This window comes from Silurus meridionalis, chromosome 11 (assembly GCF_014805685.1).
Source record: "Silurus meridionalis isolate SWU-2019-XX chromosome 11, ASM1480568v1, whole genome shotgun sequence".
NCBI lineage: Eukaryota > Metazoa > Chordata > Actinopteri > Siluriformes > Siluridae > Silurus > Silurus meridionalis.
In genome coordinates, this window is record NC_060894.1 from 2727409 (window position 1) to 2753854 (window position 26446).

The following is a 26446-nucleotide window of genomic DNA, read 5'->3' on the forward strand; positions in this document are numbered from 1 at the left end:
AACATCGTAAACTAGCCTCCGTCTGTGGTGTGTGAGAGCCAGGAAATAATAACACTTGTTCTTTTGGCTTCTTCCATTAGGGGTCCCCACAGCGGATCATCTGTCTCAATACCCCCCTGCCCTGTACATCTGCCTCTTTCACCCCCAACCCCCAATTCACACACACTCTGTCTTACTCCTACTGACTTTCATTCCCCTTCTCTCCAGCACGTACCTCCACCTCTCCAGTCTCTCCTCAACCTGCTCCCTACTCTCACCACAAATCACAATATCATTCGCAAACATCATAGTCCACAGAGACTCCTGTCTGACCATGTCTGTCAACCTGTCCATCACCACTGCAAACAGGAAAGGGCTCAGAGCCGATCCTTGATGCAGTCCAACCTTCACCTGGAACCAGTCTGTCGTTCCTACTGCACAATTTACTGCTGTCACACTGTCCTTATACATGTCCTGCACCACCCTCACATACTTCTCTGACACACCTGACTTCCTCATACAATACCACAACTGCTCTCTCGACACCCTATCATACGCATTCTCTAAGTCCACAAACACACAATGCAACTCCTTCTGACCTTCTCTATACTTCTCCATCAACATTCTCAAAGCACAGGAAATAATAGCACTAGTGGTAGATAAAAAAAACATTCACAATGACAGGAAGTAAGTCGTTGGGCTGAAAATGGCACAATGAGAAAAAAAAAATATTGTCACGAAATCGTTAGTTTTAATCGATTAAAACTAAAGTAACAAGTCAGTTTTGAAAATGTAAGAAGTAGAAAAGACAGATATTTGTGTAAACAAATTCATGAGTGAAAGTAAAAAATAATAGAAATAAAGTAAAAGTTCTGATACCAGAAAAATCTCCCTAAGTACAGTAACAAAGTACTTCATTACTTCCCACCTCTGCACTAGAAAAGCTATTTTGTTTATAAATTATATGATAGGTGCTGATGATAAACGTCACCTGGACTCCTATAGTGTAGACTCAAGCCCGAGATTCCGAGATTTTTTTTTTTTTTTTTTTTTTAAGTGTGTTGTCTCATTTGATTTGTAAAACTATATTCTACCAGCCATATTTATTTATTTTTTTTTTACCAGCAAGATGTCATTTTTTATGCGAAAGTGATTCCGAATCATATAAACACAAACACCAACCGAAGTTATGTGACGTAAACAAAAGAATAACCATCTAAAATCCAACACTATTGTTTGGTTGAAACAGAAATGCTTTACGGCATGTTGTCTATTACAATAATTGTGTAAGTAGTGCATTTTTTATGCATGTTGTTTGTGTGTACTGCTCAGAAAATACATTCGTTGTACGTTTTCCATTGAAAAACAGATCTGAAATCGCTGCTTGAGGCTTAGAGCTTTAGAATGATGTATAGTCATCTCTTTTTATTGAATCTATTGCTAAACTTTAACACCTGAGAACAATGGGATATCGGTTGCGCTGGCAACCCTGAGAACAATGGGATATCGGTTGCGCCGGCGCGGCGCTGACGACTAAGAGGTTAATTTTTTTATGTATTTATCTATTCATTCTTCTTCAACCTATTCTGCTTGTGCCCTTAATTAATGATTAGTGATGGGAAGTCCTGTGGTAGCAGCTCTAAAACACTCCAAGTGATGCTTTTATTGGAAAGAAATGACCAAAAACAAACCCTAGCTTGATTGAATTAAATTGAAATTAGCTCTATCACAGCACCTGATCATTTCCGAGAACAGTCACACACTTTTATTGTGTGTATGACTATTCTGTAGGCTGTTAATGTTAAGTACAATGTTTTTACGTTAATGTTATTAAGGACAAGCGATAAAGGATTTATAGGCCGTGTTTAATATTGAAAAAGGTTTGCCTGCTGTTAAAGTGCTGCTTAATGTAAACCACAGATCAGTCACAAAATCGGATTAATTTATGATTCGAAATATTGATTGCCCTGTTTGTTTGGTCTGTTTTTTTGAAGCAACAGATGTGAGATGGTTGTGAAAGGTTCATTAGAGCTTACAGTCAAAAGAATCTGTTTGATTAGAATCCTTTCTTCTCCAATCATCTCATTTGTGTTCTTTTCTTCTTTTCATTCTCATGTTGCGGGATTGTATTGTATTCGGAGCAGCTTTCCATGAAACCCCCTTCTTTCAGGAGTCCTCTCGAATTAACCGTAACATGCCATTGTAATGGGAGCTCAGGAAAGCCAGATGTCCCCCTGATCGAACAGGTCCTCCCAGTGTTCCTCGCTCCCCGAGAAACATTACGACTAACGCAATAAAGCGTACGACCTCCGTTCCCTCAGGGAGCAGCGCACAGAACCAGAGGCTACTCTTAGCTCCCGAGCTGGAACGAGGATATGTTTATTTAGATATTTTCCCCAGATCGACACTAAAGAGCACGGTTAGGATGACGCATGCGCCATAAATGTAGGCTGTGAAGGCAGAACGATTTTGTTCTAGCCTCGTCCAGAACCAGAGGTGAGCCTTTAAACGTAGTATGTTACACGTCATTCACTCTCTCCAGTGCACTGTCTACACAGGTGAAGTGTGTTTTTTCATGCCCGGTTGTTTTCAGCGTGACGAATGATTCGCATTTCCTGTAGACAGTCCGAGTGAGCGGCAGGTCAAACGTCAGAGGAACATCATCCATATTTATGATGTGGTGCGGCCCGATTCAGTGGGAGCGCATCTGATTTAATATAAAGAGTTTCATTGGTTCACCTGAACCCGTTCCGCAATTTAATTGGTCTAATGTTATGGGGCTCAGTTTTTTGGCTTGAAGTTTGTGAAACCGGGAAAAACCCAGGAAATATCCATAAATTAGCCGCTTCATTGTTCAAGCCGCAGGGAAAAAAGTAGCGGCTTATAGTCCGGAAAATACGGTAGTAAAAATTAATTGTTTATAAAACAAAGGCTACACTAATCTGAATTCATTGGAAGACTGCGTTTTCGTCTAAATACTTTCGCAAGTCTCTCATTCAAATTGAAACCTCTAAAATGTCCCTTGAAGGGCGAGACGATTCTCCCCGCTTCATTTACCTCCTGCCGAATGTTTACTTCCCGGCTCTTTGAATCAAAAAAACGCATTATCTTTGAAGTTTTTATTGACTAAAAGACGCCGTCTCTGTGGGACTGAAGGCTAAAACGCAAAGAAAAAATATGCGCCTGCAAACGGAAACGTATTAGCGTGGACACGGCCTAAAGGTGTTTTATTGTGGCGTCAGCAGCAGACGTTGCGAGGCAGCAGTTGCCATGACAACACAGCGCCTTCCGACCGTGCGGCTAAACACGCGGAAAACAACCGAGATTCCGATTCTGACATCCAAATACAGATTGTAATGTGACGCATGTTCTAGTTGGAATTCTAAATCGTTAGTTCGGGTGGTCTTAAATATCTTAAGGGAATATTCGATTCTGGAAAAGCATGGAATTTTGGAATGGAAAAACGTCATACGGATGTTATATAAGATATTTTACACCGAATCCAAACGGTGCTTTATAAAAGCCCAGCGACGGGCACAGAGACGAGTTCATCGTATTTTCCTTGGGTACTTGTTGCATTGTAGACGTTTGTGTGTTCGATTCTCACTAAACCGACTGTTATTTGATCATTATTTATTTTTATCCTCCGCCTTGTTCACAGCAGAGCATCTGGGCGCATCATTTGTTTGGACTCGTTATTTACTTTCAGTTCGCACAATAAATGAAATAACCAGGAAATTAGGGTCCGATTTACCGCACAATTCGGATTTCAGGTGTAGACTTTTTCTTGCCTTTTACCATCATTTAGACCGCAGTAACAGATGATGCTTAAATATTCATCATTCATTATTAGTTATTATTAGGCTTGTTTGAAGTTCTCAGGCGGGCGGAAACAGCGATTCATTTCAAAAACTAAACCCCTCTGTTTTTAATTATTTTACATAGAGCCTTTATACCAAAGAGTAAAAAAAAAAAAGAAAGGAGGAAGTAAGAAAGAAAGCGGAAAAGGGCAGGAGTAAATGTTGAGTAGGAGTCGGTGGGTGTGGGGGGCATCAAGGAAGTGAGAGATGAAGTAAAAGGGGACATGTGGGAGTGAGAGAGGTTGGGGGAGGGGAGATGGGAGGGTTAGAGGGAGGACAGGAGGGGGTGAGGAGGCAGGTAGAAGTAAGGGATGGACGGATGGTGGTGCAGGCGAGAGTGAGAGAGGTGGGAGGAGGGAGAAAAGACAGGAAGGAGGGATGGTTAAGTGTGATAGAGAGATTTTGTGACACCTACAGAACACCAGTACTTCTCAGCTGGCAGGATGACGAGATTTTCACTGCAGATAAACGAGAGCACTTCTGCTTTCATCCCTCGCTCTGTGTTGTGAATAAAGGAAGAGAAAGCACCAATACAACAGCGGCGTTTAGAGATTCATTCATTATTTATTTAGTCGGTCAGTGGCCTGCTAAGTGCATCGAGGATGAGACGAAGCCCGGCTGCCGAGGGGGGACTGGGGGGAGGCGAGGGGCAGATGTGTCGTTTATTTATTTATTTATTTATTTATTTATTTATTTCTGCGCCGCTCTTTATTGATTGGTTGTTAAAGAGAATCGAGTATTGAAATTTTCCAGGGTTGTTGAGACTTCGAGCATCAGCTGAAACAGCAGAAATATCACATCATCCAGCATTTAGTTTTTCACTGTCTTTTTTTTTTTTGTTGTTTTTTTTGTTTGTTCTTCTTCCTCTTCTTCTTCTTCTTCTTCTTTTCTGACTTTATTTCCTGCTTCTTTTGGGTTGTGTACCATTTTGTCCTCCTTTAATATACCTTTTACTCTTTCTTTTCTTCTATCCTCTTTTCACTTTCTTTACTTGCTCTTTCTCATCTTCTTCCTCTTTCATTTTCTGTTCTTCTTCTTTAATGTGCTCTTCATTTCTCTCCTCTTTACCTTTTCATCTTCCAATTTCGGTTCCTTTTATTTGTTCTTCATCTTTTGAATTCTTTCACCTTTTACTTCTGCCGTTCCCAATCAATTCCCCCCTCTTTTCTTATCTTCTTCTTCTTCCTCTGCTTTCTGCTCCTCTTCTGCTTCCCTCTTTTCTGCTTGTCTTTATCTTCTTGTTTCTTTCATTCTCCACTTTTTTCTGCTTTGGTTCTTATTCTGGAAACATTTTCTGCTTCTTTCTTTCTTTCTTTCTTGCTTTCTTGCTTTCTTTCTTTCTTTCTTTCTTTCTTTCTTGGTGTAGGTGTGTCTGTCGGGTGTGTGATGCTTGTGTGTTCTTTCCTCCTTGTGATGCACCTGCCGTCTTTAAAAGCTCTCGCTCATGTTAACGAGCTCAGTGCCACTCGTTCCTGTCCTCCTCCTGCTTCCTCTGTCTGATCTCATCTGTTTATATTATCTGATCTACACCAGGCAGTGTTTCTAGATTTCTGGAGCGAGTGGGGAAACTCTGTTAACGACATAAAACTCAATATAAATAAATTTGTTGCTCTTGTACATATATATATATATATATATATATATATATATATATATATATATATATATATATATATATATATATAATAAATAATAATTTTGTTGCTCCCATTAGGGGCGCCACATCGAATCTTCTGTCTTCATCTCACTCCGTCTTCTACATCTGCCTCTTTCAAACCAACCCTCATGTCCTCCCTCTCCACATCCATAAACCTCCTTCTTGGCCCTCCTCTTGCTTGGCATCTCGATCCTCAGCATTCTCCTACTGATATACCCTCTGCACACGACCAAACCATCTCAATCGCTGTTCTCTAACCTCGTCTCCAAAACGTCCCCCCCGCTTGGTCTCTCTAATAACTCGTTTCTAATCTGCCTATTATCTTTTAGTTAATGGAAATAATAATAATGATGATAATAATAAACACAATAATAGTATTAATAATAATAATAATGTGAGAAAGTGAAGCAGTATGTGTGTGTGTGTGTGTGTGTGTGTGTGTGTGTGTGTGTGTGTGTGTGCAGTGAGATCAACCGCTTGGACCTGGGGCTCATTGTGGAGGTTTGGAATAAAGGACTCATCTGGGACACTTTGCTGGGGACCGCGTGGATTCCTCTCAAAAGCATCCGTCACTCTGAGGAGGTCTGAGAGCTCTTGTGACCAGACGTCCTGTTACGTGTTTTTTACATTGTGCTGCTTTTGTCCCGTGTTTTTCTCGTGTTTTCGATGAGGAAGCTTCAGTAAGTTATTGGACTGAAAAGTGTCTGCTGTAGCGCAGACGTAGTGTCTCCAGGGGGCGGAGTCTAAATCAGACTCTATTCTCCCGATCACAGCTGCAGAGTCGTTTTATATACATTAATACATAAATATAAATTAATAATAATCAATCTCTTACTTTCTTTCTTTTTTTTACTTTTGCCTTTCTTTCTTTCTTTCTTTCTTTCTTTCTTTCTTTCTACCTTTTGCCTTTCTTTCTCTCTTATTTTCTCTTTCTACCTTTTGCCTGCCTTTCTTTCTTTCTTTCTTTCTTTCTTTCTTTCTTTCTTTCTTTCTTTCTTTCTTTCTTTCTTTCTTTCTTTCTTTCTTTCTTTCTTTCTTTCTTTCTTTCTTCTTTCTTTCTTTCTTTCTTTCTTTCTTTCTTTCTTTCTTTCTTTCTTTCTTTCTTTCTTTCTTTCTTTCTTTCTTTTTACTTTTGCCTGTCTGTCTGTCTGTCACCACTGAAACCAATATTTCTTTATTGCCCCCTCATGTGTTGATTTTTATCCGACAGTTATTTTTGCTGTGATTTTCTGTAGGAAGGTTTGGGAGACTGGACATTTCTACACTCTGAGGTTTTGAGGAAAGCAGATGAAATCTATGGCACTAACAACCCGACACCTCACAAAGTGCTCCTGGACACCCGCTTCGAGCTTCCCTTCGGTGAGAGCCCCTAGAGATGCTATCTCTCTGAGTGGGTTACCCATACTGCACCTCTGCATTAGGATCCACTACTGACAGCTGCTTGATTATTGACCAGAAACTGAATTGGGAGTAGAATTCTGCAGGAACACAAAGCTACGAGTGTGGGACATTAGTTTAATGAAGACTGCAGGATTGTTGAAGATGCCTGGGAGTCAATGTTTGTTACTTCTTCATTTATTCATCATTTAGTTAAAAAGAGACCAACTCCTATCGAGGCTCACAATTTTGCTGGATGACAATATACACTTGGCCACACAACACTATGGACAAAAGTTTGTGGACACCTGATCATAAGATTGTAGTGTGCATTTTAAAACGTCCCGTTACACATTTACTCCCCTTTGGCTCTTATAATAACCTCCATTCTTCTGGGAAGATGTTTCACTAGAAGTTGGAGTGTGCCTGTGGAGATTTGTGCTGTAAAGTCAGGTACTGATGCAGGGTAAGGAGGCCTGGGATCCTCCTGGGTCTCCTGGACTTTCCACTCCAACCAATGTTAAGCTTTGTGCACAGGAGCATTGTCATGCTGGAACAGGTTTGGGTCTCCTAGTTAAGGTGAAGGGAAAAGTTACAAACAATTGTATTACCAACAAAAAAACAATTGTGTGCCTCCAACTTTGTGGAAACAGTTTGTGGAAGAACCACATATGACTGGAACCCTCAGGTGTCCCAATACGTTTGTCCATATAGTATCATCTAAGCATTAATCAGGTTTTTGTCTAATTTTTGGGTTGCCAGAGGTTATAATAAACAAAACCTCTAACCTTGGAAATAGGTTCTATCCCAATAGCTTCTACCAGGTCTTATAAACACTGAAAGCTTGTAGATGTTTTCTTGTAGTGTGTGATGGACAAATTGGAGTTGAAGGTAAAGCTGTGCTCGTTCTCAGGGTTGGGGGTCAGAGCCCTGGCTCGGGCAGTGATTGATGCCATTGATAAAGCTAGCTGTTTTATCTGAGCGCTTTGAAGCTGTGAGGTGTTTAATGCTGTGCTGTGCTTCAGTAGCTGCTGATGCCTTCAAAGGCTGCTGATGTGATCCAGAAACACAGACTGCACTGATTCGCTTTACTGCTTCTTTTATTTGTGTTACATTTTATTTGTTTATTGTGAATTTCTCTCTAAAATGAATAAAGTGAAGTACCTACCTACCGTCCAACCGGAAAATATTCACAGCGTTTCTCTTTTTCCACATTTTATGTAACAGCTTTATTCCAAAAATGGATTAAATTAGAGATGCTGCCACCACCATGCTTCACTGTAGGGATGTATGGGCCAGGTGATGGGCGGTGCCTGGTTTTCTCCAGACATGACACTTGGCATTCAGGCCAAAGAGTTCAATCTTTGTTTCTCATGGTCTCAGAGTCCATCAGGTGCCTTTTACTCTGTCTGGTCACTCTACCATACAGGCCTGATTGGTGGAGTGCTGCAGAGATGGTTGTTGGTCTGGAAGGTTCACCTCTCTCCACAGAGAAATGCAGGAGCTCTTTCAGAGTGACCACCTGGTGCTTGGTCACCGCCCTGACTAAGGCCCTTCTCCTCCAATCGATCAGTTTGGCCAGGCGAAGGGAAAAGTCCTGGTGATTCCAAACTTCTTTCATTTACAGATTATGAAGGCTACTGTGCTCATTGGGACCTTCAATTCTGCAGAATTCTTTTCTGTACCCTTCCACAGATCTGTGCCTCGATACAATCCTGTCTCAGACAATTCATTGGACTTGGACATGGCTTGGTTTGTGCTCTAACATGCACTCTTAACTGTGGTACCTCATCTAGACAGCCTTGCCAAATCATGTCCAATCAACTGAATTTACCACGGCTGGACTCCAAGCAAGTTGTAGAAACATCTCAAGGATGATTAGTGAAAACGGGATGCACCTGAGCTCAAAAGAGTGTCATGGCAAAGGCTGTGATTATTTATGTACATCAATATTTTATTTTATTGTTTATAAATGTGCAAAGATTTTAAACATACTTCTTTCACATTGCCATTATGGGGTTTTGTTTGTAGAATTCTGAGGTAAATAATGAATTTCATCTATTTTGGAATAAAGCTGTAACAACACAATGTGGAAGAAGTGAAGCTCTTTGAATACTTTATGGATGCACCGTATCGTTTGTCTGTCTGTCTGTCTGTCTGTTCATCTTATTATTATTATTATTATTATTATTATTATTATTATTATTATTATTATATCTAACACTGTCTCCAGCACCCAGGTCTCAGATATTTCTTTGCCTTAATTGACAGAAATCCCAGAGGACGAGGCTCGGTACTGGTCCTGTAAATTGGAGAGCATCAATGCCATGGGGATGCACGATGAGGTGAGGCCCCTCAGCTCCTGTTTACTGTTCAAAGTGGTTTAGAATTCAAATCTGCTTTTTCTTCACATGTTCATGCACAGAGTTGCTGATTGGACAAGATTTTCTTTTCAGCTCCAAGTTAGATCTTTGCACATCTTGCATGATGGTGCTCTGGAATGTCGTCATGTCCCTAACAGTCTATAGTCGTTCCTCTGTCCGTGAATTTATACCATGTGCAGTCAAATCCCAAAGGTGTTCAATGCACTCTACAGTAAGACATTCCAGATCTTTCACTCGAGCCCATGTAAAGCATATCTTCATGGATCTGGCTTTGTGCTGCCACATACTAAGAACTTTGTGGTAATGGTTTGAGGAAGAACTACATATGGCTGGAAATAATGACTTCAAAAACACAAATAATACCGATTTGCTTGCAACAAATAGTTTTGGCACCCTATGAGAGGAATTGGTATTGGCCGGTTCCTCAGGTCATCAGGATGAAGATATAATCCCAAGACCCAAACCATTTCCTGGTTTTTATGGAGGAGCTAAATCGAGAACTACAGTGGTTGGAGAAAGTATTGAAAATTGTTTTCTTTGTTTTAATATTTTGTAAATGGTTTGTGGTTTATCCTCTTTTTCTGTTTTAACCCATCAGTTTTAGAGAAAACCCACCGCTGGTATGGTCTCAGCATTCAGCATGGTGTTTTGAGTGGGTGTGCTGTGTGTTGAAGTGACTTCTTTATGTTTGTCTGTGTGTGTGTGTGTGTGTGTGTGTGTGTGTGTGTGTGTGTGTGTGTGTGTGTGTGTGTGTGTGTGTGTGTGTGTGTGTGTGTGTTTAACGGCACTATTTTTTTTTTTAATGCCCGATTAATGCATCACACATTAGGTTCCTTGGTGGTCTAGTGGTTAGAATGCTCTCACCGCTGAGGCCCGGGTTCGATCCCCGATCAGGGAACCAACCCCAGCCACTCTCAGTGTCCCAAGCCCGGATAAATTGGGGAGGGTTGCGTTAGGAAGGGCATCCAGCGTAAAAACGTGTGCCAAATCAAACATGCGGAGGATCAGCTGTGGCGACCCCTAACGGGAGAAGCCGAAAGAAAGTTAATTGCATCGCACATTTCTGTCATTTTTATAAAAAAATTATAATTGTGTTAATCTATTAATCGTGAGTTAACTCGTGACAATCATGTGATTAACTGCGATAAAATATTTTATTTAATTGACAGCCCTAATATATATATGTGTGTGTGTGTGTGTGTGTGTGTGTGTGTGTGTGTGTGTGTGTGTGTGTGTGTGTGTGTGTAAAATTCCGGTTCTCTGCAATATTTTAGGAGATGCATGTGTAGAATAAATAACGATTGTGATGATCAATCTAAATGAAATTAAACTGTGATTGCTTTGATTTGATTTGCTTTGCTTGTGATTGCCATTTTTGTGTGACTTTTTGCAGTGTAAAAATGTGACCTTTTTGCAAAAAATACATGATTCTGATATATACTGATATATAAATATATACATGAGATTTGATTTAGTAATTCCCCCTTTACCGCGGTTCGAATCTCGTGCCCCGGTTTATCATGGAATTTCATTCCTCACCTAACTTATTAGTTTGGCTGATTTTCCAGGTCTCTCACAAAACACAATAGACCAAACAACTTATAGGGAAGTGTTATGGAGTTTTTTTGTTGGAAAAAATGAAATATATTAATGAAAATATAATTATTAATTATAAAATGAAGTGAAATTAATAGAGTAGTGTATATCTTAAAATGGCATTTTTGAGGTGCCATTTGTTTATAATGGTTTTTGTTTTGGAACGTAACCACCACGATAAATGGGAATTACATATATATATATATATATATATATATATATATATATATATATATATATATATATATATATTATATATATATATATTTTTTTTTAATAAATGCATGTAAATGTGACTTTTATTTCTCCTCCCTATCAGTTTCCGCTGCAGGATGATGTAGTATGCCGTCCTCTTCCCTTGGCTGCCTCTCAATGTTGTGAGTATTAATACATTCCACACGCTAAGTGGCGCCATTTAGTCATTTATCAATCTGAGAATTTTCTTACCAGGAGTGAGGGTTTTTTTTGTCCCTGTGCGATATTTTAAAAGTCGATGTGTAAGTTGAAAGAAATCTTACACCTGCTGCATGATTTGTGGTTAAACGTTTTAAGTGTGATGTTTGAATCGTTTCTTCTCTTTTCACGTGTCTGATGTTTGATTTACCAGGCAGCTATTTCGGATGGCCCGAAGTATCCCAAAGTATGTAATGATCACTTTGTCCTAATGCTGCAGATTATTCCCTAATGTTTTCCCCACCGAACCATTTAGTGTTCTCCCTGTACTCAACCGCTCAGCTTGAAGGGTTTGAGTTGAATCGGAGGAAATCGAGGAGAACATTAAACTGTTCAGTGCAGGTCTCAGTGCTGGTTGCCTCCTCGGTTTGTTCCTTCAGTCCCTCGTTTTTTTTTTTTTTTGCTTTCCCAGCTTAAGTGCATGTTTTCTAAATGATATGCTGCCCAGATTTTACCCAATTCCTAATCATGATCAGTAAGAGATCGCCAGAGAAACCCACACACATTTTTTTTTTTTTATTATAAATATTTACAATATTTACTTAAGATTCTTTAAAAAATATATAAAATATACAATTTTTTTTATTTTTAATTTTATTATTATTATGCCACAGCATTTTGGAATTCTTGGTTCCGATCAGTCAGAAGTTGTTAATTCACAAGTATGTCATTTTGCGACATTTTGTTGTGGTGAAATGTTTTGTGAGAAGGATTTGAAGTGAGTAGATATTCCTCCACTTCAGAGGTTTATGCTTTGCAATTTCTCTGTGGAAAGAATATTTATAGCTGCTATAAGATAAGTGATAACAGGATGATATCAGGAACTAACTTGAAGCCACACTGTATGGACAAAAGTATTGTTTTGTTCAAAAAAAGTAAATACAATCTGTTACAATAAAAAACTGCTGTGGTATAAGAGGAATAAAACACTATGTATTTATTGGGAAATAATTAGCATTGCGTTGGTAAGATCGAGTCTACTTGTGGATTTTTATGTGTTTGAGTGCACTTTTTTTTATAGATCCTTCTAGTGTAAATAAATACACTTATTTATTATTAGTAGTAGTATTATTATTTTATTTTGTGTATATTTTATAAATGTGTTGCATAAATAAATATTAAGGATTTCTTCATTCATAACCTGCTTGAGTAATGAGGCTCATTGTTTGTCATCTGTGTGTGTGTGTGTGTGTGTGTGTGTGTGTGTGTGTGTGTGTGTTATTTGTGTCAACTGTTATTTATGTAGCATGTTTTAAATGGTTTAAAGTCACAATTTAAGCAAACAGCATGATGTTGCAGTCCCTATTTATAACATTCACAAAATCCAGCTTCCACTGCTATAATGTGAACATTTTGTTAGATTTGAATTAAAACCTTTTTCTGAGTCTGTAATATCTCCTTCACAGCACTGGATGATCTGGACAGTGCAATGGACGACCGGGACAGTGACTACAGGAGCGAAACAAGCAACAGTCTGCCCCCACGCTACCACACCACAGCCCAGCCCAACTCTTCAGTACACCAGTATCCGGTGGGGCCACGTTTCCAGCAACACGCCGACTCCTGCACCGACTCTGTGCATAGTTTTGAACTGGACTACAGAGACAATCATCCAAGCAGGTAAAAATACACTAATTCTGCAACAGTTGGACATGACACAGTTTAATCCACTAGTTTATAGATGGACTGAAGTCTAACATGGCCACTATTTAAATTAGATATTTTAAATTTTTTTGAAGCAGTAAAATAGAATTTTAGACCCAAATGTCTCTTGTTTTGGTGGATTTCCATAAAGCTTTAATGTAATATCTGTAAAAAACATGGAATTTTATAGTAAACCCCATGATAAGTCGAGACATGGCCTAGCCTACCCAGGAGTCTTAAAGAATGGTGATTAGTACGGGGTAGTTAAATGTCATTTGTGTGAACGAATGCCGGTTCCTGGGAAGGAGAGTGGAGCCGGACACGCTCTGTTTCGGTATCTGGTGATGCCGAAAGAAAGGAGAGGAAAAAAAAGATCAAATTGGGCTTCGAAACACCAAAAACCCGTGAAAAAGTAAGCATTCTATCACAGAGACAACTGAAATCTGTAGATCGTTTGCGAGCGTAAGGCGGGAGACGCGTACATCCTGGCAACGTCCCGTCGTACCATACTGCAAATATGCCTCTACGTTTGCCTTAAAATATTTTTACATTTCTATCGTATTGCTTTTATCATAATCAGTGTTTTTTATTTATATATATATATATATATATATATATATATATATATATATATATATATATATATATATATATATATACATATATACATTATATATATATACACACACACACACACTGTATATAATTTCTATTAATTATTTCCATTTTTATCTGTTTTGTTTTTACATTAAAAGTTTTGCACTACAGAAATTTCAAATTCCAATTTTGCTACATTTTTTCTCTTTTGTTTCTGTTTGATTTTAATATTGATTTTTTTTTTCTATTTTCTCTTTTTCTTTTTTTAAATTCTCCTTTTTATCAACCTGCTACTTCCTATAAGAACCCTAAATGAGAGAGGGAGGGTTAGAATAATTCCTGTAGACTCTGGTATGGGAGTAGAGGACTGGGAGCTCAAATATAAAATGTGGAGCAAAGGTTCTCTTAATGATTACCTTGATGAAGAAGATTGCGACTTGGATATAGAGGATGGCAATCCAAATAAGATCATTCCCTTCAAAAGGTCTGGTCAGAATTCCATGATTAGAGAGCAACCCCAAAAGACATCACTGAATCCTGCCTATCCAGAGAGTTACAACACTATCGACCGAAGACTTAGAAAAAAGACTGGAGAGCCAGTTGGATTTCTAAAGACAAATACGGAATGCATTAAAGACTTCTTCAACCCTGATCTTGCTCTCCTCCGTCAGAAACGGGGAGAACTTGTACTACGTCAAGTAGCAGAAATGGAAGAAGATGATGAGAAGATGATGCCTTGCTTGATGCCATACAAAAATGGCTTGTTCTACAAAACTAGAATGCAGGCTAAAAACAACGTGGAAAACACGTCACGGGACTGCATTGTATATCAAGACATAGAAGAAACAAGACTTAGGAGGAGAATCGAGCCTGATTCTGAAGGCTCTGATGAGATGCAAGGATCTGAGGAGGAGTTAGATGAATTCTGCTCAGAGATTCATCAGCACTATAAACACTACAGAGACGTAGCTCAGGGATATCATAATAGGAAGACTACAAAGGGTAAAATTGGGGGAGGTACCCCAGAAGTTATGTTATCACCTGTGGAGGAACCCGTTGATGAATATGTCGATCCAATTGATGAACTTCAGTGCTTAGTGGAAAGTGTGTCTGAATATCTGGCTGAAAAAGAGCAGGAGATAAGTAATTATGGTTTTCTGCCTGAAACAAGTGAATCGAGGCTGTCCTCCCAGGGGAGTGTAAGGACAGGATCTTTTGAAGATGACCAAGGCATCACTTCTAAGGAGTTAAAAGAAGTCAATTCTATAGAGGCCAAGGAGAACAAATTGTCTGAACAGGGCTCAGGCAAGAAGAATGCTATGAACTTCTTGATTAGCTCCTTAACTGACAGAATTGCACCAAATTTAAAACAAACAAGTTCAAATAATGTTCAGAGTTCGGAAGAATATGATGATGATGCAGGTAGCTCTGGTTTATCAAAGCTATTTTCGTTAATGACAAAGTCTTCAAGTCTGGCACCGATTGCTGTGGTCTCTCCTGCTCAAGAAACTCCACCTGATGAGAGGACGTTCCTGAAGCCTAGTCAACCATCAGATGCAAAGCCACATCAAATGCTTCAAAAAATACCCATGAAAATTCCCCAACAAAACAATAAGCACATAAATCAAAATGTAAATAAATTCCAGCAACCTTCCTCTGTAAAGTCTGAGTTCACAGAGGAAGCCCTGACGCTCTCAAACCCTCCAAATCTTTCCTCAGTAGGAGGTGCTTATGGGGCTAGCAAGAGTTTTTCAGAAGATTTTAGTAAGAATGAGCTTGGAAGGAATCACGGACATTCAGTAGATCAATTAAATGATATGCAAGATTTCAGGCATAGTGGAGATCAGACTAGAACCATCAATGAGTCTCCAAAATCTACTGCAGATTTAGGATTTTTTATGCCCTTAAAGAAATCATTTAGCTCTCTGATCTCTCCAGTTCCTCGTATGCCTCCTGAGCACCAGACTCAAACGGTTTTTCCTGTATTCAGGATAGAAAATGATGTCCGAGAGGCAAAATCTTTGCCTGAGAACAAAATGGGAGATGAAGTACCCACGCAGCAGCCCCCAAAAGAAGAAAGGGCAATGTTTTCTGGACTCTTAAAATTTGCCTCAGGTGATGATACTGGTGAATTTCAAATTTCACAACAGCATGCAGCCAAATCTAATCAGACTGCTCCTTCTAAAAGTACCTCTGCAACTAGATTTCCCTCAAATTCCAACAAAGCCACATCCTCAGGTCAGTATATTGCTGAGATGCAGTCCAAGCAGACTTTAGAGACTAGTTGGTTTTCAAGCCTTTTCAAGAATGAACCAAATGAAAAGATGCAGCCTGCAAGTCCACAAGGCCAGATGTTAGTGAACCAGAGTTTTAGACCAGCTACTGGTTCAAGTGAACACCAAAAACCAGCAAAGGCAGTAAACAAACAAATGTATAATATGCAACAAACGTCAAACCCAAATACTTCTGAGTCAGAATCGCAGAAAAGAAAAGGCTTATTTTCTACCTTATTTAAATCATCATCTTCTGATGACATGCCAGGTTCCAAAACTGATCTGCATTCTGATGAAGAAGGTTTGTTTTCTGGTCTCAAGTATTTTGCCTCTTTTGGTGGCATGCCAAAAAGTTCGGACTCGAACCAAATACAAATCAGAAATGAAGCATGTCAAACGAAGAATCCTGCTCAAACCCATCTAGAAAATCAGCCATGTGCTCATAAGCAAGCAGAAAAACCTCCTCCGTCAGGAGCTTCTTTATTAGGTTTAGAACCACCTCAACACAGAGACCTTACAGACTCTCAGCAACCTCCACCACCTCCTCAGGATCATTTATCTGCCGCTCAAATTGCGTCAACTGAACCCCAGTTTAAACCTCAAAATACAAGATCGAGTTCTGTAGAGGGAAAATCCTTTGAACATTCCCCTGCTTCAGGAAAAAAAGATCCCCAGTCTGGAATATTGTCTGAAATTTCTAACAAGTTCACTGATTCTTTTGATGAAATTTCAGAGAATAAATGGGATCCATGTGACCAAGACCAACAGAGCATACAACAAGAGAGTTATTTTCAAAGTGTGCCAATATATGGACAGCAGACTGTAGTGAGAGACCAACATTCCTCTGATTCCAGGGTGAAATCTGTCCAATGTATGGACCAGAGCTTGATTTCAAACAATTTAAAAAAGTGTTCAGATGAATGTCTTTCAGGAGCCAATGTTGAATTTGACAAAGAAACAAACAGAAGCCAAAACAGATGTAAAAGCACTGGCATAAAGAATGCACCTCTCTACAGTGATGACAATAATTTGGACCTGAGGACTTTGGCAAGTTATGAAAGATCACAACAAAGGAATGTGACCTATATTTCAAATAGCACAGGCCATTTGCCACAGACGGCAAATTTCCACGATTCTTCCTCAAATGGTGTAAATAAAATATATGGCATGTCTTCCCATGTTGGCCTCGCAGGTCAATTACAGTCACCACAACCATATTTAGCACAGAGCTTCCCCTTTTTATATAATTTCCCAAAGCAGCATTCTTTTCACGATAACTCATCTAATAGTTTTGGACCTACCTATGACCACTACTGGAGCCATAATTCTGTTCTGGGAGAACTGAATAACCAGTCATTGAGCTATGATCCATATGAATATAGTATTTTACCAAGTCTAGAAGCATCTCAAAAGAATGAAATTGGCTTGGAGCAGGAAGAGTATCAAAGAAACCTAGCCAACAATTTAAATGTGCAAAAAAAGTGGAGCATCTATAGCAGTTTGGACCTGATCAATAATTGTGACTCCTGTTTCGAAAAAAGGGGCGCCTTAGATTTGAGCAAAAAAGTCAATGCTAATTTTGGTAGTTTGCAGTCATTCAACGAGGACAGCTGCCACAGTTTAAATAGTGTAGCTTACCTTGAAGGTTATTACGAGCAACATCCAACAAATTTATCTTACTCTGCTGACAGAGAAAATTATTCTACAGGAACAAATGGACATCCCGAAGGCAATGGTTTCATTGGTTGCCCTTATGCCTGGAATGATACTTCTGCAACAACTGTAGATATTGAGGACTATGCATATTTTGAAGATACAGAATGGTACCAACAATGGCTCTTACTTCTAGAGCAAGGTATGTGGTGGCCGGCAGATGATGGAGATTGTGGATACTTTGTCTACACTGATCACGAGTATATCTATGCCTTGCTGACAGATGGCTCTGGTCAGTATGTTTATGCATGTGCTCCTGAAGATGAGTTGTGGGAAAACAAGCAGCTATCTGATAACTATCCATGTGCCTTGCTCAACAATGAGATGGTTATTGTGTGTGGTTTCAAAATTCCTCTGTACAACGAGGATGAACTCTTCTGGTTCCCAGGACAAGATCAGAGTGAGGCTCGGCTTCTAAACGCACCCCTCGACCTATCAGATGTGTATAGGAAGGGTAATGAGATCATGAATCTAAACTTGGAAAGGTTCTCACAGATGTTTGAGAGCTCCATTCCTGCTCAAAGACAACAATCTATCGATTTTTCTTCGTATCGATTAAACAAGGTTAAAATGGACACCAGGCAACCGACACAAAACGGTTTTGCTAACCAGGATTCTTTTCTGGAAGTCCTAGATCTAAGAGTTAATGGAACTATTACTAATCATGAATCAAACCATAAAAACAAAGAACTGCTTTCTCGAAAAGTCTCCATTTCTGCTTGCCCAACCGCAACAACACACTCATCAGGCGTTTACACGTGTTACCAGCCTCGTCAGAGACGTCGTTCATCCTCTGGATTACAAGTAAAGCATGTTGATGACACTTCAGAGGAAGAATGGCGAAAGAGAGTTCAGCCTGGAGAGGAACAGATCAAGAAACCAATCAAGAAATTATCGTCTGTCTTTTCTTCTCTTGTTGGAAAAAGTCAAGAATCTGATTCACACAGAAGCGTAACTGGCTCAAAAACCTTCACAACTGCCATAAATGCTCCAAATCCAGCATTGATTCAAGTCCTAGAAGCATCTGTAAATGTTCAGGGGTCAATTCACAAACCGAAGCTGGCTAGACAAGGCACTGTGTCTCAGCAATCTTCTTCTTGTGAAGTTTCTAAAAACTCAACAGACATACCTGTCAACATGCCCGTTTTTTCAACAGATCCAAAAAATTGTGAAAAACCTGAGCAAAATCAAGGAGGCTTTCGAAGTTTTTTTAGGAATTCACTCGGAAAAGACGAACTGAATCAAGCGTCTGTCAAATCTATTCAAGGTGAACCAAAGCAGACTAAGGAAAATGCATTTGACCTTAAAAGAGTACAGAGAGTGGGAGAATTGTTAAACTTTGAAAACTCTACTTCGGTGCTGCCACTGAAGGAATCCTGTTCACAAATCCCTTCTGCACCTCCATCTTTTGGTTTAAGAAATGATGCTAAAGAAACAGACTATGTTAATCATAGGACTTCGACATCTGAAGGAGTTGGGAAACCACAGAGATCGAGTATATTGAGCATGGGTAGTCAGTCAGATATTTCCGAAGCATCACAGATACCTCAGGAGCAAATACCTAAGACTGCATCACAGATTTCAGAGGTTTCTCAAGCAACACCACCAACCTGTTATAATAAATCAGAACCTTTAACGAAATCAGCAAGTGGATTGTTTGGCTTTTCTATTGTATTTCCTGGGCGCACCAAAAAGGAAGAACCTGCAGGGAGAGGGCTACTGTCAATGTTTACTGATTTTAGCCCCCAAAAGGTACCTCCTCAAAGAGAATCAACTTTTCAATGTCAAGTCGATCAAATGACTGAAAAAGCACCTTATAAAAAAACATCAAGCATAGATTCATTTTCTGGCCCTGATGCCACTAGTACTCAACAAACTTGCACATCATCAAATCAGGCCCCAAAAGAAACGATAGGTATTAAGGCTTTTACTTTGTTTAGTGGTTCAAATCCACCTCAAAATTCATCACCAACTAGATCTACCAGTCAGCAATCATCTCATGGACTTGCACCTCAAGATCCTCCAAAGACTGCTTCGCCAGAATCAGGATCTATTCTTGGTGGAATATTAGGTGGCCTTTCAAACTTTAATGAGCGTCCGGTTAAAAGCTTTTTTTCTAGGCTCGGTGCATCTACCTCACAACCTTTATCCACCCCTCAACCAACAGCTGGTCCAATAAATGATGCTGAAATTCCAGATCAAGTGCCCCCTAAACAGCTACAGGAAAAGGATATAATTAGCGGTGTACAAAAACCACAACATCAACAAGCAATTCCTCAAAAAGAGCCACCTAGAACGCGTCTACTCTCATTGCTTGGTGTTTATAGTCCACAACAGAATACACCTCAAGCAACACCCGTTCAGATTGGATTTTTATCAAGCGCCAATAAAGGCGCACCAAATGAAGTATTCTCGACATTTGGAAAACCGCACCATGAGCAAAATGCTAGCACTGCCCCACAAATAGATTTTGACCAATCCCCTGGAACGAGTTCCTTGCAAAATGAGCAATCTACCAGGTCTTCTGTAAAATATATACCATCAGTATTTAGTGTTCCCACATCACCACAACCAGACTGTATTGTTTCATTACCTGATGATGAACTGTCCATTTTCAGCACCAAAACTCAACCAACTTCTATTTCTCGCTTAGATGAAAGTCCAGGTACAGGTTTGCTGTCAAAGCTTAGTGAAGGTCATTATCAAGCCTATGAAGCACCAGATATACAGACTTGTGCTTCTGCGGAAGATTCGTCCACTGTTCCGGAGGATATTACTTCATTAGTTGACACGAATTCCGTACATACAGAATCAGCTAGTAGTTTACCAAACCCTCCCATGTGTTCAGGACCTGGGGTTACTGCTCAGAATGCAGCATCTGGTTTATTGTCAATGTTCAGTGGGTCAGGTTCCCAAAATTCAGCCCCCCAAGCTGGATCTGTACTTGGTGGAATTTTTCCAGGTACCAAAGGACAAAATGACATTTCTGGCAAGAATCTGCTTTCTGTGTTTTCTGGCCCGAGATCAAATTCCAGTTTAGATGTAGAGGATTGTGGACCTTCAGCATCAAAAGTACCACCTGGAAAAAGTTTGCTATCTATGTTTGGTGGGACAAGTCCACAAGAGCTCTCATCTTCAACATCATTACTGGGAGGCATTTTTACTGGTGGCATTACTCCTAAACAGTCAGGAAGAGGGCTGCTTGCCAGGTTTGGTGGCCCTAGTTCAATACTAACCAGTCAGACAGAAGTAACATCCAAGCAACTGCAAGCTGACGGACAGTTTGTTGGTTCCTCAATTTGTTCTCAGGGAGGTACCTCAAATGATGTGTTATTCAGTGAAGAAAATAACCTTGAGTTTGAAAAATCTGTGGTTATAAGTTCTGAACTTTCTGGTTCACGATCAGCTAACACTGTTTCAGGTGAAAGTACAAAAAAGCTTGAGGGTTATGAAACAATAATGCTGCACCCACAATCAGCATCATCACAACAACATAATTGTTATTTTACTACTGCAATGGAGAAAGAAACTATAGAGGGAAAACCTACAGCAGCAAGCCAAGACAATATGGAGTCTGCTGCTTTATCTGGAGAATTAGTTAGCAATACTCACTCATGGCCTGAGAAAAATGAGGTTTGCCCACAGCATAAAACAGAAGATTTTGCTACACCAGAATGTGTAATTGCAGATAAAGAAGGACAACAAAAACTTTCTGATGTTGAGAAGTCTGTTTTTTACACATCAGCTGATATAGTCTCTGGGTTCATGTCTAAAATGTTCTCAGGTACCACCGGACCCTCAAAAACATCAAGCAGTCTTTTCTCTTCAGCGCAAGCTTCATTTTATAAGTCAACATCTACTAAAGGGTCAGAGTCACAACAGACAACCAAAATCTTTGGCTTAGCAACCGATTCTCTAAAAAGTGACCTCCTTGGTAAGTTTAAATCTCATCAAACGGTCAATCCAGCAGAAGCATCACCAAATTTTAATTCTTCTCCATCACCTGAATTTACTGTTCAAGATCAAGGAGTACCTACTGATGTAGTAACACCCCCTTCAGGACATGTAAAGTTGATTGAGAATGTAATTAAAACAGACTCCATTTTAACTGAGCAACCACTGCACCAAGTCATCAAGTCTGATACAACTAAAAACTCAGCACCTGCAAGTTTGAACCCTGAAGTTATTATACTTTGTAATGATACGGTCATTGAATGTGACATGGTAACAAGGAAACCAGTCATTTTTAGTGATTTTGAAGATACATTGACCGGCAAGTCAGGACCAGTTCAAGAACCTTCTGTGTCCGAACCATCCCAGTCCATGTTTGGTATAGCTGGTTTATTGCCACCGAAGCTTAGCTTTATAACAGATGCTGGAAATTCCAGGAAGTCTTATGGTCCTTCAGCAGCTAGTGAAGGTCTTCCTTCAAAGCCTCAATCAGATAATGGTGGACTGTTGTCTGGACTGAAATCATTCTCAGCAAGTTTGTTTTCAGAAGAGAAGCCAAGAGCATCGACTCATGACCCAGCACTACAGTTTGGTGCAAAAATAGGTTTTTGGCAAAAGGAAGCACCGGTACCTATGAAAAAGCAGACTTCTGGTGTGGTTACAGCTCAGCCTGAGTCACAAGGTTTTCCATACAACACATGTTCACCAGACGTTAGCCTTTTGATTTCAAAGGAAATGGACGAAAATATCAATCAAATTGAGAATGAAATGATACACAGAACTATAATAGATGTAGACAGATCCGAGTATGAGGACCAGCATTTTCTAGATGACTCACAAATTAGTATGTCCTCCCTTGGGCTAGATTGTCCTTCCCCTAAAGAGCAGGAATCTCAGATCAAGCTCCCATCCTCTGCAGCTCTATCTTCTGGATTCCATCAGGAATGCAAGGAACTTATGAGTGCAAAAAGGCTAGTAGCATCATAAATCTCTCCCAAACTATTTATGATGAACCAACGTCAACATTAGTGCTAGTGGTTTCCTCTGTGATGTATCAAAGTGTGTGTCTTGTGTGTTCCAGTTTTCTCATACTATCCCATCCTAGCTCATCTTATTCCATTACTTTCATCCTATCCTTTAGCTGATTGTTGTATTCAGTATATAACACTCACTATGTAATACTTTAATACTTAAACCTTATTGTGTTTTTTTTTTTTTTTCCCGTCCCCTGCGCACAAATTAGTCCTGCCGGCAGTAGTCATTTTGGATCTTCAGGAAACCTGAGTCAAGCCAGTTCTCCGAGTGAAATGGGCCAAGAGGGTGTTACAGGTTCAGAGCTAAAGGAGTCTTACCACTCATTTCATAGTACAGGATATCGCCCACCTGGGAATGTTCACCATCCGGCCAATGGTCATGCCTCCTGGGGAGCAGTTGAGGGGTCGAAATCTTCTCAAGAGAAGGGAAAGTGTGAAAGCAGCACTTTAAAGCATGACAACATTCCCCAAGTTGAGAAGAGGCCAGAAATATCTCAAAAAAGGTATCCTGTCTTACTATATATAAAAGGTTCTGTGCTTAATTAAGTAATATAATAACAATACATGGTGTTAGCCATGCTAGATACCACTGCTGTGCCCTGGAGCAAGGCCCTTAACCTTCAGTTGCTCAGATGTAGATCTGCTTTGGATAAGGGAACCTTCCAAATGCTGTAAATGCAAACGGTAAAAGCCATGTATCAGTCATAATTTGTGGCATGTTTACAGGAATTATTTTGCTTGGGGAGGTGGTAGATCAGTGGTTAAGGCATTAGACTTTGGATCTTAACATTCCAGACACGCCAAACTGCCACTTCTGGGCCCCCTGAGGCTCGTAACCCCGTAGCTGCTTAGTTGTATGAATGAGATACATGTAAGTTGCTCTAAATAAGGGCATCAGCCAAATGCAATAAATGTAAATGTATGCATAAAAAAAATTAATCTTTATACAGTTAAGGTTTTCCTCTAAATTGTTTTGTCTTGTGCTTATTATTTGAAGAGGTAACTAAATGGCAGATAAATGTAAATCTCATAATATGTCCACAACGTGGCTAGTTGATTATGATGATGGGAAGAAGTTTAATTAGATTGTTGAGTGATTCTTGGAACTTTACTATAATGAAGACTACTAGGTTCAGTTCCTAAAGCTATATCACCCCAATTCATGGCCTGGTCTATGCTTTTGATTTCTGGCTAACTGATTGCACATACTAAACTATAAACCTGTCTCAAAGCATGCGTCTCTGTCTCAGTTCCCAGGAGGACATCTCTGCTTTGTCTGTCTCCACTTCCCGAGTGCGCTGGATAAAGGCCTTTAACAAAGTGAGACTTCAGCTCCAGGAGGTATAGTAGGGAGCTCATAACCTCCATCTCCTCTGTCTGTGCCTTTTCTAACTTATTGTTCTTCACTTAAAACACCATAGAGAAATCTATCCCTGTTCTTTACCCCTATTTCCAACATCTCATTACAACCATAATACCATTTTAAAATCTTCTGTCAGGTAAGTATGAGTCACATTTCATTCTTTAGTTCATTGAAAGATCTCTAAATGGTTGAGTTTTACCACATTTTTGGTGCATGTTGAAGCCACTGCCACTACATAAAAAATGGCTAATTATATCACACTGGGGCTTTTTCAATACTCCAAGAATGGGATGTGGGGTCCAAAGGGACCTGTGAAACTTTTACTTATGTCCGTAAGGTAAATTCTTCTTCAGTCCTAATAGCTCTAATCTGTAAAGGTCAGAAGCTCTCTAGATATAAAATCTGAAGGACTAATTAAATATGTGCACACAGCAGGAAAGGATTAGTAAATGCTGGGACCCTGGACAGAAACATGAGCATAAACAAGATACCTCCCTATTTTCTTATGCATGAACTTAGTTATTATCTGTTTCCTGCTTGTTTTCTGTATTTATAGACATCATGGCTTTAGAAAATGTAAATTTTATTATTAGCATGATTTGAGAAATCTGTATACTGTAGCTATGAAAATTACATTCATTAATATAGCTAGGAATAGTTTGAGTAATCTCATAAGGTTGGCTTCCTTCGCTAGAATTAGTTTGCGTGTCGGGATTATATTTATCGCATTTAAGAAGGTGATCTAAAGATCCTCAGAAAATTCTTGTCAGGTTGGCTCATGCAAGCTAGATGGCTTGTGTATCTGAGAAATTTATGTTTATATCTTCTCAGAAAAGTATTATATTTATGCAAAATTCGGTTGAATAAACTGAAACTTGTTGGCTATTGGTAGCTAGCTAGCGCTACCTGTGAAATTCATAAATATCATAACTGTAGCAAAAAAAATAAATCCTGTGAGAAACCCTGTTTGCTAAATTGCATAAATCATAATCTTAGTAACCTTTCTAAATATGCTTTAAAATTGTTTTTTGGCTCAGTGAAGTAGCTTAGGTTTGAATAATGTTGCTAGCGCCCAGTGGTTTGAAGCATCTTACACAACAGCAAACTTTTGGGAAACAATTGAAAACGAAAGTAGGGACACTGAAAGTTTTTAGACGAAAACCCCGTTTTTTAAATTCATTCAGATTAGTGTTTACGCAGTCTCGGGTTAGCTGAAGTTGCTTAGCTAGCTAGCAAAATATGGCCTACAGGATGGTGATCTCTTACTTTCTACTTGAGATCGATATATGGATTAAAAGACATGCTCAATCCGCATCTATGGTTTTAAACACACACTTTGTCTTTTTCACTTTTGCCTTGACGTGTCGTAATTTTGAGATCAGGGTTTCTGTTGAACTTGGCACATGCGTGACTTTATGAGCACCTCAGCCCTGTTGCTAAAATCAATAACCGATTAATCGTGGTTTCTTTTTTCAACATCATTTTTGGGAAAATGGGGGTACATTGAGTAGAAAATTGGAATGTAAATTATTGTGTGTGTGTGTGTGTGTGTGTGTGTGTGTGTGTGTGTGTGTGTGTGTGTGTGTGTGTGGATTGTTCTATTGTTAGATGGTGGTTGTGAAGCAAAGCGGTGCATTAATATAACCGAGTTAATGCTAATGAAGTACTCTTATACAGCAGTTCTGACATGAGGCTCTATTACGATGATTGCTAGTGTGAGGGCTGGTGGAGATGCGAACACGAACGCCTGCTAATTGTATAGAGCCGAAGTGAGAACAGGCTTTCTCGCAGACGAGCATATATTTCCGTGTCGCAAAAGACAACGAAAGGGAAGGGCTCACGGGCAGGCAAGCGAATTTAAAAGGCAGAAATATGTGAAAATTAGCTATGAATCATTCCCTGCACTGTCTCATGGCTATAGCTTGGATATGTGACTATAATGCCGTTAAAGCAGCAAAGCATGTGAGAGAATCGGATGGATACAAAGTGTTTAATGTTAATTTCCATTCATAAAATGCACAAAAGGGTGAGACACAAGGTGAGAGACCACATGAGAGGAGGATTTTCTCGTGCTGGAATTCATGGAGTGAAAGGAGAAAAAAAGCAAGAAATACTGGAGGGATGAAGAGATTGGGAGGGAGGGAAGGAGACAGGGAGGGACCAATGCGAGGTTGTCCGAGGGTAAGCTGCGTGACTGTAACAGTGTCGTGGACTGTATGCCGTTTTTATCACATGGTAAAGAGTGCATCCTTTTCAAAACCCACTTGGTTTAGCGTTCACTTCATCGTCCCATTCTACTGAGGCTGAGGAGGGAGCGAGTGTGAGGTTGGACGTCATCCTCCGGACGTTTTAATCACTTGTGACACTTCTTAGAAGGGCGTTTTTCCTCAGAGTGAAGCTGCTCCTCCTGTGCTGTGAAGTAAGATTGTGTTTTATTTTTAATCCAGATTTTTCTTACTTGTAGTGTTATTGCAGGAATTGGTCAAAGTAGTAAAAGGATGTTCTAGATGTTTCCTTTCTCATCAGACTGAAGTTTGAATGTAGGAATGCCGGATTAATTGAACA

General features: G+C 39.6%; 2 protein-coding genes across 6 annotated transcripts in view; both read left to right on the forward strand.

Moving 5' to 3' along the window:
- The window catches only part of LOC124393515, a 40039-nt gene extending 17568 nt beyond the window's left edge, over positions 1 to 22471 (forward strand). Inside the window, exons 4-10 of the mRNA XM_046861408.1 lie at positions 5961 to 6078; positions 6732 to 6855; positions 9145 to 9218; positions 11173 to 11230; positions 11461 to 11493; positions 12713 to 12926; positions 13852 to 22471. Of these exons, the coding sequence (XP_046717364.1) occupies positions 5961 to 6078; positions 6732 to 6855; positions 9145 to 9218; positions 11173 to 11230; positions 11461 to 11493; positions 12713 to 12926; positions 13852 to 22471 (9241 nt within the window). The remainder of the gene's footprint in view (positions 1 to 5960; positions 6079 to 6731; positions 6856 to 9144; positions 9219 to 11172; positions 11231 to 11460; positions 11494 to 12712; positions 12927 to 13851) is intronic.
- A 3579-nt stretch (positions 22472 to 26050) lies between these two features.
- unc13bb (unc-13 homolog Bb (C. elegans)) overlaps positions 26051 to 26446 on the forward strand; it is a 34120-nt gene continuing 33724 nt past the window's right edge. For 3 of the 5 annotated variants that reach the window (XM_046861822.1, XM_046861823.1, XM_046861825.1), the window contains exon 1: positions 26051 to 26300. The gene's annotated coding sequence lies outside the window, so the exon portion shown is untranslated. The remainder of the gene's footprint in view (positions 26301 to 26446) is intronic. The other 2 variants (XM_046861824.1, XM_046861826.1) reach the window with 1 other exon arrangement.